This window comes from Papio anubis, chromosome 11, assembly GCF_008728515.1.
Source record: "Papio anubis isolate 15944 chromosome 11, Panubis1.0, whole genome shotgun sequence".
In the NCBI taxonomy this organism is placed as follows: domain Eukaryota; kingdom Metazoa; phylum Chordata; class Mammalia; order Primates; family Cercopithecidae; genus Papio; species Papio anubis.
In genome coordinates, this window is record NC_044986.1 from 101447430 (window position 1) to 101460110 (window position 12681).

Here is a 12681-nt window from a genome sequence, read left to right on the forward strand (position 1 = left end):
TATAGTCCGTGTTTAATGTAGTAAATGGAATGAAATCACCAAAAGACAGAGTATAGCTAGAGAAGTCCATAGACTGAGCCCTGGGTGCCTCCAGGTTCAGAAACTTAGCAGATGAAAACAAAGGAGCCTGAGACAAAGTCGCCTGTGAGTTGGAAGAAAAATCAGTGTGAGAAGTCAAGTGGAGAGAATTCTTCAAGAAGGAAGAAGTGACCCCTGTCCCAATAAGGTGCACATAAGATGAGAACTGAGAATTGATCATTCAGTTTAAAATGTGGAAGTCGTGGGTGAGCCTGACAAGAGCAGTTTCTGGGAGTTAGGCGGATAAAAGCCTGCTTTAAAGGGATTTCAGAGAAATGGAGGGAAAAGAATTGGAAACAGCAAGTACAGATAACTTTAAGGAGTTTTGCTCCAAAGAGAAGCAGACAAACGAGGTGGTAGCTGGAGAGGGGTGTGTGTGATCAAGAGAGGATTTTGGCCAGGTGTGGTGGCTCACACCTGTAATCCCACCACTTTGGGAGGCTGAGGTGGGAGGATCGCTTGAGCACAGGAGCTCAAGACGGGCCTGAGCAACATAGTGAGACCTTGTCTCTACAAAAAAAAAAAAAGAAAGAAAGAAAGAAAGAAAAAATTAGAGTGGTGACATTCACCTGTAGTCCCACCTACCTAGGAGGGTGAGGCGGGAGTATCTCCTGAGCCCCCGTGATCCAGTCTGCAATGAACCACGATCATGCCACTGCATTCCAGCCCAGGCCACAGAGCAAGACCCTGTCCAAAAAAAAAAAAAAAAAAAGATTTTGTTAAGATTAAAGAAATTACAAAATACGTGTATGCAAATGGGAATGCTGTATATAGTAAAGAGAGAATAAGTGATGCAAAAGAGAGGGGAGAATTGTTGGACCTGTATCTTTGAATAGTAAGAGGGGAGGATCTCGTCTCAACTGCTGGCGCCTTGGGAGAATGGACGGCTCATCCATCATAGCAGAAGGGAAGGCAGGGGAACATGGGCACAGTTGCAGGTTGGTGGGGTGATCATGGCAGGCGATTCCGTTCTCATTTTATTGCTTCTGTTTTCTGAGTGTAATAGAAAGCAGGACCATCTGCTGCAGGTGAGGGTGGGGAAAAGGGATGAAATAGTCATCTAGGATGAATGACCAGAGAGAAATGTGTCACTATTGACAGACAACACTAAAGGCTCTCTTGAGGTTGATAGTCATGAACTTAGAGTGAAACAGCTTAGTTTTTTGTTTTTCTCCACCCATGTTCGCCTGCATAAGTGCAGCAGGCCCGGAGTAGGCTGTGTTGATTTATCCAGGGTTAGGTTTTGTCAGGCAACTTGGAGGAAGTGGGAGAGGGTAAAGGAGTGAGTTGAAGCTAGCTTAAGAGGAAAGTGAGAACATGGGGTGATGAGGGACAGGGAAAGGGTGGTAGGGTCAGCTCCAGATTGAAGAATTGTAAGGGCTGGGGAATGAGAGGGAATGAACTAAATAGTGAACTAATAATAGGTGGTGGTTCTAGCAGGGATTCTTGATTTGGGCTTCTAAGGGGGTTTCAGTCATGCCCAAGTGAAAGCAGAGTGGAGGAGAGGAGGTCAAAGAACAAGAAGGCCAGGGTATCAGAAGGATTATCTATGTGGATATTGAATTCGTGCTCAGAACCTGAAGACCTTTTCTATTATTTTCTAATGTCCTTTGTTGCTGTTGGACTATCTGATAAGGTTTAGGTTTCTTTCTTGGTCAGTTTTGTATCTCTTCTTTCATGCTTTCTGTTTCTTAATCCATAGTGCTCTTTAAAATTTCTTTGGTATTATCTTTCATTCTTTCTATTGCATTTCTAATTTTAGCAATTATATTTCTATTTTCTGAGTGTTCTTTCTTCTGACTAATTTTGTATAGCATGATTTTCTAGAAAAAAGCTCTAGGTTTTGATAATTGCATGCTTTGTTATAATAATATAATAAATTTTTGTTTTTGATAATTGCATGCTTTGTATAATTTATGCATCCGAAAATAGTTCATATCAGCGCTTAGGTACTAACATGTTTACATAGAATTTTTTTTAGGTGAGGAAGTTTATTGTGTTATGTAATTAACTTTTACATATCTTTTCACTTTAGGTCTCAAAAAATAAAGATGGAAAAGAACAAAGTGAAACTGTATCACTGTCCGAAGATGAAACATTCTCCTGGCCAGGTCCCAAAACAGTTATGTTGAAAAGAACATCTCAAGGCTTTGGGTTTACATTAAGACATTTTATTGTTTATCCCCCAGAGTCTGCAATTCAATTTTCATACAAGGTAAGAGAAATAGTTACAACAATTTGAAAAAAACCACAAGGCCATTCCTATCCCCTTCTAGTCTTCCTCTTCCTTCCCTCTGGCCTTTTTTCTGTCTTAAAAGAATTAAACATTACATTTGAATTTTTATTATATTATTTTTCTCCTTTTAGGTATTTTCCCACCTTGAAGAACAAAACAAAACTTTAGTCTTCTCTGAAAGATCATATTGATTCTAAACTCCAAATCTATATTTTTTAAGGACTTCTAATTCCAGACTTCATTCTACTTTTTCTAATATGTAATTGTTATCTAGAAAGGTAGTGAGTTTTCTGGGCAGACTCTGCAGAGGAAATGGTTCACTAAAATATTCCAGCAGTTATAGAAAATTAGTAGAATTAGAACAATACTTAACTTTCAGATATGTAATATGATGGCATGTTAGAATTTAGAAACACAGCTTCTCATCAGAATGAATTACATTGACAGGCTTCAGCGGACAGTAACACAGCCTGAAAAGGACAGCCTGAGATAATTATGAGTGCAGTTGACACACTGAGTACTTGCTCTGTGTTCCTTACCATTTGTTATAAGCGTTATCTTACTTTATCCACACCAGAATCCTGTGGAGCAGGTGGTATTATTGGCCCCATATAACGATGTGGAAACTGATCTGGGTCATAAAACAGATAAGTAGTTGATCTGGGATTTGAATTTGACCAATATGCATGCTTGATGCTGAACTGTTACACAATAGCATAATGGAAATAATGATATTCAGAAGAGTTATGAGACCCTGGCCAGGCCACTTCTTTTGACCTCTAGATTTCCATTTTCATTTGTAGGAATTGAACTAGGGTATGAGAAAGTCTTTTCTAATTCTAAATATCTATGACTGCTAAACTGTCTTTTAAAAAGTAGTGTCTATATTTGTATCTAGAGACCACAGTTTTAAATTATTTTTTGGTTAAATATGTCTTTCTAGTAATGTCCTACAGGATATGCTTTTTTTGAAATACGGAATAGCTTATTTTTTCTTTTCTTTTTTTCAATTAATTTTTTAATATTTGGTTACTTTAACACTGAGATAACAGGAAACAACTGAATATCTTTTAAGGATTGTATATAATTGCTACCTTTGGAGTGAAATTTATCTGTTTGGGTTTTCATCTCTTAAGAATCTAGTTGATATTAAAAAGTCTCAGTGTTACTTATGCATTAGGTCATATATGAGAGCACTTGATAATTACATTAGGATTGTGTATTTGTTTTGTCTTTGTTTTGGTTTTGTTTTGAATAAGAACTTTGGGTCATGATGAACATATAGGTAGTACAATGTTTTATAAGATAATTTTACCAAACTTATATAAACATGTATTATTATTATTGGAAAATATTTCTAGAAATTTTAGTAGCATACTACAATAAATCCTCACTTAACATCGTCAGTTGATTTTTGGAAACTACAACTTTAAGTGAAACGTATTTAATTGATAACTGATCTTATGTTGGCTAGAGTTTATTTGGCATATTTCTGGTCAAAAAAAAAATCACTAAACTTGTAAATAAAGACCAAAACATTTCCAGTGTTAAACATTGAAGTAAATGTGAGGTGTTCATACACTTAAGAAAGAGTTATAAAAACAAGTCCAGATTTGAGGGTGGCTGGAGCCTATCCTGGCAGTTCATGCAGCTCAGAGCGCGAGGTGGGACCTAACCCTGGACAGGACGCTGTCCATCCCATTGCAGAGCACACACACAGCTGCACTCATTCAGACCGGGACAATGTGGGCACACCTGTGAATCGAGCAGGCACAGTTTTGGCATGTGGGAGGGAACCACAGTACCTAGAGAAAACCCACACAGTGGGGAGAATGTGGAAACTTCACACATACAGAACCCCAGTGGGGAATTAATTTTTCTCGTGAACGTTACAACAAAACAACTTTGCATGAAATGATGGTATTCCAGGACATGCTTACACTTGTTAACAGCATGGTCATTGGCGTCAAAAGAGCCTGGATTTGAATTCCATTTCTGCCTCCTGTTAGATCTGTGACCTTGGATAAGCTAACTAACAGACAATAGTAGTACCTTCTTTACAGGCTGTGTAATGATTAAATGATACAGTAGTTGTAACACACTTAACATAGAAATTGACACTGTAATTGCTCAATAAATTTTAGCTATTAATGCTATTATTAAATACAGATGTTCTTGCAAATAGGGCTCTGTCTTGTAAATTTTACATGGAAAATATATATTGGAATATTTTCCATTTTAATTAAGAAATTTTATCAATTCACTTCAAAAGAATTAAAAATTTTAATATTGTATAGCTTTTAGAAAATGTGTAATTAATATAACAGTGTCCTTATTTTGTCAGTTAGCTAGCAACTTCAGTCTCAGACCAGATCTTAGAAGAAGAAAAAAAAAAAAACACTGGGCCGCCTAAATAAAGGTCAAAAAATTATGTCATAAATTATCAGTGCTTCACCCAATGTCTGTTTTTCTTTCTGAGGTACATGGTAGCTCCAGTATGGTAGAGGCTCAGCAAATATTTGAAAAAATGTATTTTTAGACTAGTTTTTAAAGGTTCCTTTTCTAGTTTTCCAGCTAGAGGTAGATAACATGGCAGCAAGACAGCTCGGTAACAACGAAAGAGACCAAGTAGGTAAACTTCAAAATTGAATACAAGAACTTAAATATGTAGCAATTTGGGACCAGTCCATTTATATAGACAGCTCTGGGTCCTGTAATATCCCCTAAAGGCACATTTAAGTGTGGTACAGTAAGCGATGACCTGGCCTTTCCTTCTCTCCAACTGCCTACTTGACAAGTTGACTCCATTAGAAAGCTTACCCTTAAATGCCAAAAACTGAACTGATGTCCTACCCCTAAGTTGGCTTCACCCACAGCCTTGTTATCTCTCTGAAAACTCTTATCTTTCCAGTAAAAGGTACTTCCTATACTGTTATTGAAGATGGGCTATTCGTTTGCTTTTGAGCTTGCAGTGGCTATAGAAGAGAATATGATCAATTAAGAATATTGTAGGTGAGATCGTAATTGGCACAATTTAGGGAGGTCAATTTGAATTAAAATGAGCCTTACTGTGATTAACAAGAGTTTATAAATGTATACTCATGTATGTATATATATATTTTTATTTGTAGGATGAAGAAAATGGAAACAGAGAAGGTATGCTATAAACCTTTTAATTTGTCTCAATGTTTTTCTACCCATTTCTTTCTGTTCTTTAAGTGATACTAAATGAGATGATATAATTTTTAGTGTTCAAATGTATAATAATTCTTAGGTGTGAGAGCCATAGAATTAAATGTTTTTTACTGTGGACTTCAAAATTTTATGAATTCCATTGTCTCATCTTAATTTGAACATGTAAAGATTTTATTGTTAATTGTATGTGTTTTTGTGGAGGAATATATCATAATTCCAAGGAGAGTACTTAAGATTTTTATTTCAATTAGTAATCTTTCTAAATGAGATGATTATTTTAGGTAAGGAATGCTATGTGTTTTATCAATTAGGTTTATTGAGTCAAATATTGAAAAGAAGAGGGTTTGGGTTATTCTTGTAGTTAATGTTACTGTTGATTTAAACATTAATGAACGTGAAAGGACAGTCAGGCTGGAGATAAAATTATTTCTTAATAACTGATTTTAAATCAACTTGAACGAGTTAAAATTCACACTCAACAAAATGCACCCATTAAAAACTTTTATTTCTAGATAATTTTCAACAACAAAGTTGCAAAAATAGTACAGAGAATTTTCATGTATCCTTTATTTTACTTTCTCTAGTGTTAAAAACTTACAATACCATGGGGGGCCGGGCGTGGTGGCTCACGCCTGTAATCCCAGCACTTTGGGAGGCTGAGGCGGGCGGATCACGAGGTCAGGAGATCGAGACCATCCTGGCTAACACGGTGAAACCCTATCTGTACTAAAAATACTGAAAACTAGCTGGGCGTGGTGGCTGGTGCCTGTAGTCCCAGCTACTCGGGAGGCTGAGGCAGGAGAATGGCGTGAACTTGGGAGGCGGAGCTTGCAGTGAACCGAGATCACACCACTGAACTCCAGCCTGGGCGACAGAGCGAGACTCCGTCTCAAAACAAAACAAAACAAATTTACAATACCGTGGTACAATCAACAAAACTAAACAATTAGCATTGATACAGGACTACTGTATAAACTACAGACTTTATTTCGATGTCATCAATTTTTCTGCTAGTATCCTTGTTCTCTTCCAGAATCCCTCGTTGTATTCACTTGTCGTGTCCCTATAGTCTTTCCTTGTATTTTATTACTAGTACTGATCAGTTATTTTATAGAATGTCCTTCATTTTCAGTTTATCTGATGTTTTCTTATTAGTTCAAGGTCATACATGTTTAACAAGAATACCACATTTGCATCTATTGTAAGTGTACAGTTTGGTAAGTTTTGATGAATATATAACCGTGAAATCACTATCCCGATTAAGATGTGATATCAAAAACAACCTTTCCATCATTCTATAAAGTTCCCTTGTGCTCCTTTTTATTCTGCTGTCTTCAGACAATCACTGATCTGATTTTTATCACTATATAGGTTAATTTTTGCCTCTTCTAGATTTTTTTTTTTATAAATGAAATAATACAGCATGTACTCTTTTGTCAGGCACAATATTTTTGACCTTTACTGTATTATGTGTATGGGTACTACTACACGTAATACACTGTATTATGTGTATGGGTACTACTACACATAATACACTGTATTATGTGTATGGGTACTATTATGTGTATAGTACTACTTTTTTTTTTCATTTGCATGAATATACCACAAATTGTTTAACCACTCAACCTGTTGATGGACCTTTGTAACAACCGTTTGAGGTCTTGAGAAGGTTATGGGTTAAAATGATAAAGAAATGGCTTTTTTTTTTTTTTTTTTTTTTTGCACTATCAAAAGTAATCCGAGGGTGTAGGGCCAGGCAGGACTCTTCATAGTTGTCACTGGTACAAGATGAGCCACTCCTGCATCACCATCTGTCATGTACCAGGGTTTAGGATGAATTCCAAATGCTACTTGGCATGGGTTAGAAGTAAGCCTTAGTGGGGAAAGGGAGAACTCACAAAGCTGGCATCAGCAAGAGAAAAGAGGATATAAGTACTCCATCTTCCCGTCATCCTAAAGGCTGATGTGCTGATGCCTGGACAACCTACTGGACACACAGCGTCTAGAATTCATGCCTCTTATGAGGGAAATATACTTCTAATAAATGTAGAAAGACATGTTATAAAACTTCATGCAGATCATCATGTGTCTGACATAGCTCACTGAAGTGAATGGATTTAGTTTGTGCTTTGGCTAGGGAGAATAAACTTGAATATTTATAAGGGAAAACTAGAAGATCTATTGTAGATTCAGCAGAAGGTGATTTGAAGAGGAATAATAGAGTGAGCCTGAAGGGTATGATCTGCTGGAGAAGATAACAGTTTGCCTATTTTAATTATTAATATATGCTTAATTTCACTCAGAAAAAGGGTTTATGGCCACATAAAGAAATACCTTATTTATAGCAAGATAAAATATAAGGTCAAGAGTTTATGGTAAAAAATGAATTCACATTCAGAAGATTTAGTACATGTAAACTCATGCTTTAGGTCCTAGACTGTTATTGTTGTTGTTATTATTTTTTGAGACGGAGTCTCACTCTGTCTGGAGTGCAGTGGCATGATCTCAGCTCAATGCAACCTCCTCCTCCTGTGTTCAAAGGATTCTCCTGCCTCACCGCCCCCCCGCCCCCCACCCCGAGAAGCTGGGACTAAAAGTGTGCGCCACCACACCCACTTTATATTTTTAGTAGAAACGGGGTTTCACCATGTTGGCCTGGGTGGTCTCTATCTCTTGACCTGGTGATCTGCCAGCCTCGGCCTCCCAAAGTGCTGGGGTTACAGGCGTGAGCCACTGCACCCGGCTGGTCCTATACTGTTATTAAAGCTGGGCTGTAAGTTTGCTTTTGAGCTTGCCAGTGGCCATAGAAAAGATGAGAATATGATCAGTTAAGGATACATATTATTCCTAAGAAAAAACATTCTGTTTGCACTGAGGTCTGAGACAGGTTTCTCCCTTGGAAAACAAACAGTGATACAGTAGATGATATTTTCAACACCGTTTCTTCTTACGGCTGTTTTTAAAGTGGTTCCTCAGTATAAGCTGACTGCAAACCCCAAGGTCTCATTCAGCTTAAAGCACTTCTCAGCTGGGAATGATATTGCTCCCTGGAGGGTATATGGTAATGTACCCTCTTTATACGCATCTTGATCACAGTTGGGAGAGGGGGAGTGTGTATTGGCATCTGGTGGATAGAGGCCAGAGGTGCTGCTGAAACAGTGCACAGGGCAGCCCCCCAAAACAAAGAATTATCTGGGTCAGGCCCAGTGGCTCACGCCTGTAACCCCAGCACTTTTGAAGGCTGAGGTGGGCGGATCACTTGAGGTCGGAAGTTGAGACCAGCCTGGCCAACATGGTGAAACCTCTTCTCTGCTAAAAATGCAAAAAATTATCCAGGAGTGGGGGTGCATGCTTCTAATCCCAGCTACTCACGAGGCTGAGGCAGGAGAATCGCTTGAACCTGGGAGGCAGAGGTTGCAGTGAGCCAAGATCGCACCACTGCACTCTAATGTGGATGACAGAACAAGAGAGTCTGTCTTAAAATAATAATAATAGTTATTACTATTACCTGGTCCCAAATATTAATAATGCAAGGGCAAGAAACCCTGGTTTAAAGTGACGGGCACCAAAGCATTGTGGTCCAAGTGTATAGGTCCCCATGAGTCTGGCTTGATCCAGTGACAACATTCAAAGCGTTTAGAAGAATGGATATTCAAGGCTGCATATCCGGTGATCTTTTATGATTATTATCCCTTACAGCTGAACTTGAGTTCTGAACTGAGTTACTGCTATAGTGTGAGGTTAAATTATCTGGTTGCTCTACTGACATTTTATGATGTTGATTAAGGGATAATCCTAAGTAAGAAAAGTTACATTGTAAGAAAATATAGAGTTAATATAATAACTAGAAGATAAAATGGCTAAAAGAAAAAGTCCATGAAGGATGTAAATACAGTCATCCCTTGATGTACCCAGGGGATTGCTTCCAGGACCACCCACATATGTACTGATCTGCACACACGCACACACTCATGTCCTGTAATAGACCCTGTGGAACCCATGTATTGGAAACACAGCTTTTGCATCCTTGTGTTACTGTGAATACCATATTTTTACTGAAAAAAAAAAAAAAAATCCGCAGATCTACAGAGTTCAAACCCATTGTTCACGGGACAACTGTAATTGAAATGTAGTAAAAGTTTACCATCAGAGGTCTAACAGATTAAGGGAGAAAATAATGATAAGTGAGGTTAACAAAAAGGTAAATCAATTAGCTAGTTAAAAGACTAATAAGATAATTTCAAAAATCACAAAACTAAGGCTTTAAAATGGGAGAAATAGAAATTCAAGTACCTTACCTCTTCTGAAGCAAAGTTCAACAAAGTTGGATATTTATTAAGTCCAGATCTGTAGTTTTCTTCCTAAGCGAAGAAGAATATGAAAAGGTATGAGAGTATTTGGAGAAAGCGTTTTATAATATAATTGTAATATATTTGGAAGAACTGCTTGATTTTGGGGAGTGGATTGGGAGAGTGGTGGAAATTAGCACATGACTGAGAACTTAATCTGTTCCAGGCATCATAATATATATTTTAATCGTCTTTAATCCTCAGTCTAACCCTGTAAGATGTGAGATATTCCTATTTCCTTCACTCTAACCCTGTAAGGTGTGAGATTTCCTATATTCCTACAAAATAATATTCCTATTTTGTAGATGAGGGAACTGAGGCTGAGAAATAACTTGCCTACAATCACATAGCTAGTAAGTGATAGTAACTGGATTTCCAAATCAGTTGGGTCTAACTCTTAGGTCTATCTTATAATTCTGCCATCTTACTTCTGTTAACATCTTTTTAAGTCCTCTTCTTCATTTCTTTAATTTTATTTTAAAAATAATTCTAGTCTTAAAAAAGGGTGTGACTTATGTAGTGTTAAGAATTAGAAGATAAATATAGGGTATATTTAGTATGTTATGAAATTAATTCTGTGAATCCTGCATGGAGAAAGGTCAAGGAGATCCCAAGTTTAGAGGCTGTGAACACTTTGCAGGAGCAACCATCACTTGTTACTCAGTTTCAGTACTTGGCTAGCCGTGGACCTGCAAAGCTTAATGAGGTTATGGAGTCCTAGTGCTCCACCTACCTTGATTGCACCTTTGCTTTCCAAGTGTGAGTTTGATCTTGGCATCCCAATTGATGGTTGGGGTCACAGGCTATTTCACAAAGGCCTGTTTAGCCCTAAGTATAATAGTCATGATATCATTGCAAATAACCTGATCAAAAGTTATACCATATTGTATGTGAAAAAAATTTCTTCTAACTTCTAGACAATTATTTACAAGTCACTTTTTAGAATGCAATCTATTCAGAGACAAACTATATATAATTTAGTATTTTAATTCAACAGAATGTTATGATTTTTATCTTACTGTCTCATTTCTTTTGAAAACTTATTTTCAAGCATATTGAGATCACGAAATCCTTTTATGTAGAATTTTGTGTTAGTTTAGTTGAATCGGAGCCTCCAGTGTAATGATCACAGTCAAAGCCTAGAATCACTGGAGAGAAAATAATTGCCAGGATTTTATTCAAACTCCTAAGAGATGCTGTTATAATGCCAAAATTCTGTTAAACAGTTGAACGATTTTGTTTTGGTCTTCTTCCCTTTTGGCAATTTAGTGAAATCTCTTTTGCCACTTAATTTTCTTGTTTCTTTCTTATCAACCAAGAAATACTGAGCGATTTAATTTTCTGATTATTTTACTTACCCAGTGTTTGCATTTTATGTTTCTCATATCCTTTATGTGTGCACTCATATTTTAAAGGTATTTTTTCTCCTTGTTGGTTAGTTTTCTGTACTATGATGCAGATGTTTTATAAGAAAAAGGTTAAGTAAAAGAATATTTTTTTGGTGGTAATAGTTGCTTGTGGATAATTCATATCTTGCTGACATCCTGTATTCCCTTAAATCTCTGGAGAATGTAAATAATAATTTATAATATAATATAACAATATAGTATAACATTATGTTCTAATATAATATAATTATAAATAATATTTTACAGAATTTATGAATATTAAGGGTAGTGGGATGGTGGCAACCAGCTTCTGTGAGTCTTTCGGTAGCTCAAACTGGTCAGATGGCCTTGAGAGAAGGGTGGTCTCGGGATGCCATCCAAAGTTGATGACAGTGGTCGGAGCCCTGGCTCCAGCATGGAGGCCTGAGCAGAACATCAGATATTTAGCTTACTGTGGTATACTGATGAGCTGAGCTCTTCCGCTACATACGTCAATTTTGATTAAGGAGATATGTGCAGTAACTTTCTTCAAAATCGCTGCACCATTGATAAACAAAAGAAAATATTCAGAGAGGAGGATTTTAGGCTATTTAATGCAGAAAGTGTATGATGTTATATTGGGAATGGAGGATTGTAAGCATTTCATTCCTTGGTGCAAAAAATCAGATATAATATCAAAGAGATCTGGATATTATAAAACACTATTAGAAACTGAGTTTCCACCAGTGTTGGATTGATATTCAGCAATAACCTTGGCAAAACCTCATTTGGTAAAGGTATCCTGTACTGATGGGAGACTTTTCAAGCATGGTCCATGATCTAAGGCTTTGGGTGGGGTATCAGAAGCATGTTTAGAATTGCTTTCAAAATGTGGAGCAGCATTACATGGATCTCTTCTGAAGGCTTTGGGAAGGAGCATTCACTGAACCCTTTAGCATCTTTTTTTTTTTTTTTTTTTTTAAAACGAGTAAGAGGGTGTTGCTCTGTGCCCAGGCTGGAGTGTAGTGGCATGATGATAGCTCGCTGCAGCCTCAAATTTATGAGCTCAAGCCATCTTCCTGCCTCAGCTTCCTAAGTAGCTGGGACTATAGGTGTGCCCCACTGCCTCCCAGAGTCATTTTTAACTATATTGGCCATTTAAACTAAGTTTTTCTGGCAGTTAGGTAAACATACTAATTAGGTATGTTTTTTATGAACTTTTAATGCTAGTCATTAGAACAATCACAGATGTCTTAAATATTCTTGAGGATATTTTAGGAAGTAGGAAGAATAATGATGATGATGATAACAATAATGATGATGGTAGTGGTGGTGGAGGCTAATTTAACAGCGTACTTGCTGCAATCCAAGACTTTGCATGGATTAACTCATTTAACCCTCTCAACAGCTTTCTAAGGTGGATATTATTATCACCGCCATATTTCAGATGATGAAA

General features: G+C 37.1%; 1 protein-coding gene across 13 annotated transcripts in view; it reads left to right on the forward strand.

Annotated features, from left to right (window-relative positions):
• The window catches only part of ARHGAP21 (Rho GTPase activating protein 21), a 135033-nt gene that overhangs the window by 51345 nt on the left and 71007 nt on the right, over window positions 1–12681 (forward strand). For all 13 annotated transcript variants that reach the window (XR_004177158.1, XR_004177159.1, XR_004177160.1 and 10 more), the window contains exons 3-4: window positions 2114–2293; window positions 5446–5470. Coding sequence is in view for 10 of the 13 variants with exons in the window: in XM_031652703.1 (XP_031508563.1) it covers window positions 2114–2293; window positions 5446–5470 (205 nt within the window). In the remaining 3 variants the exon portion in view is untranslated. The remainder of the gene's footprint in view (window positions 1–2113; window positions 2294–5445; window positions 5471–12681) is intronic.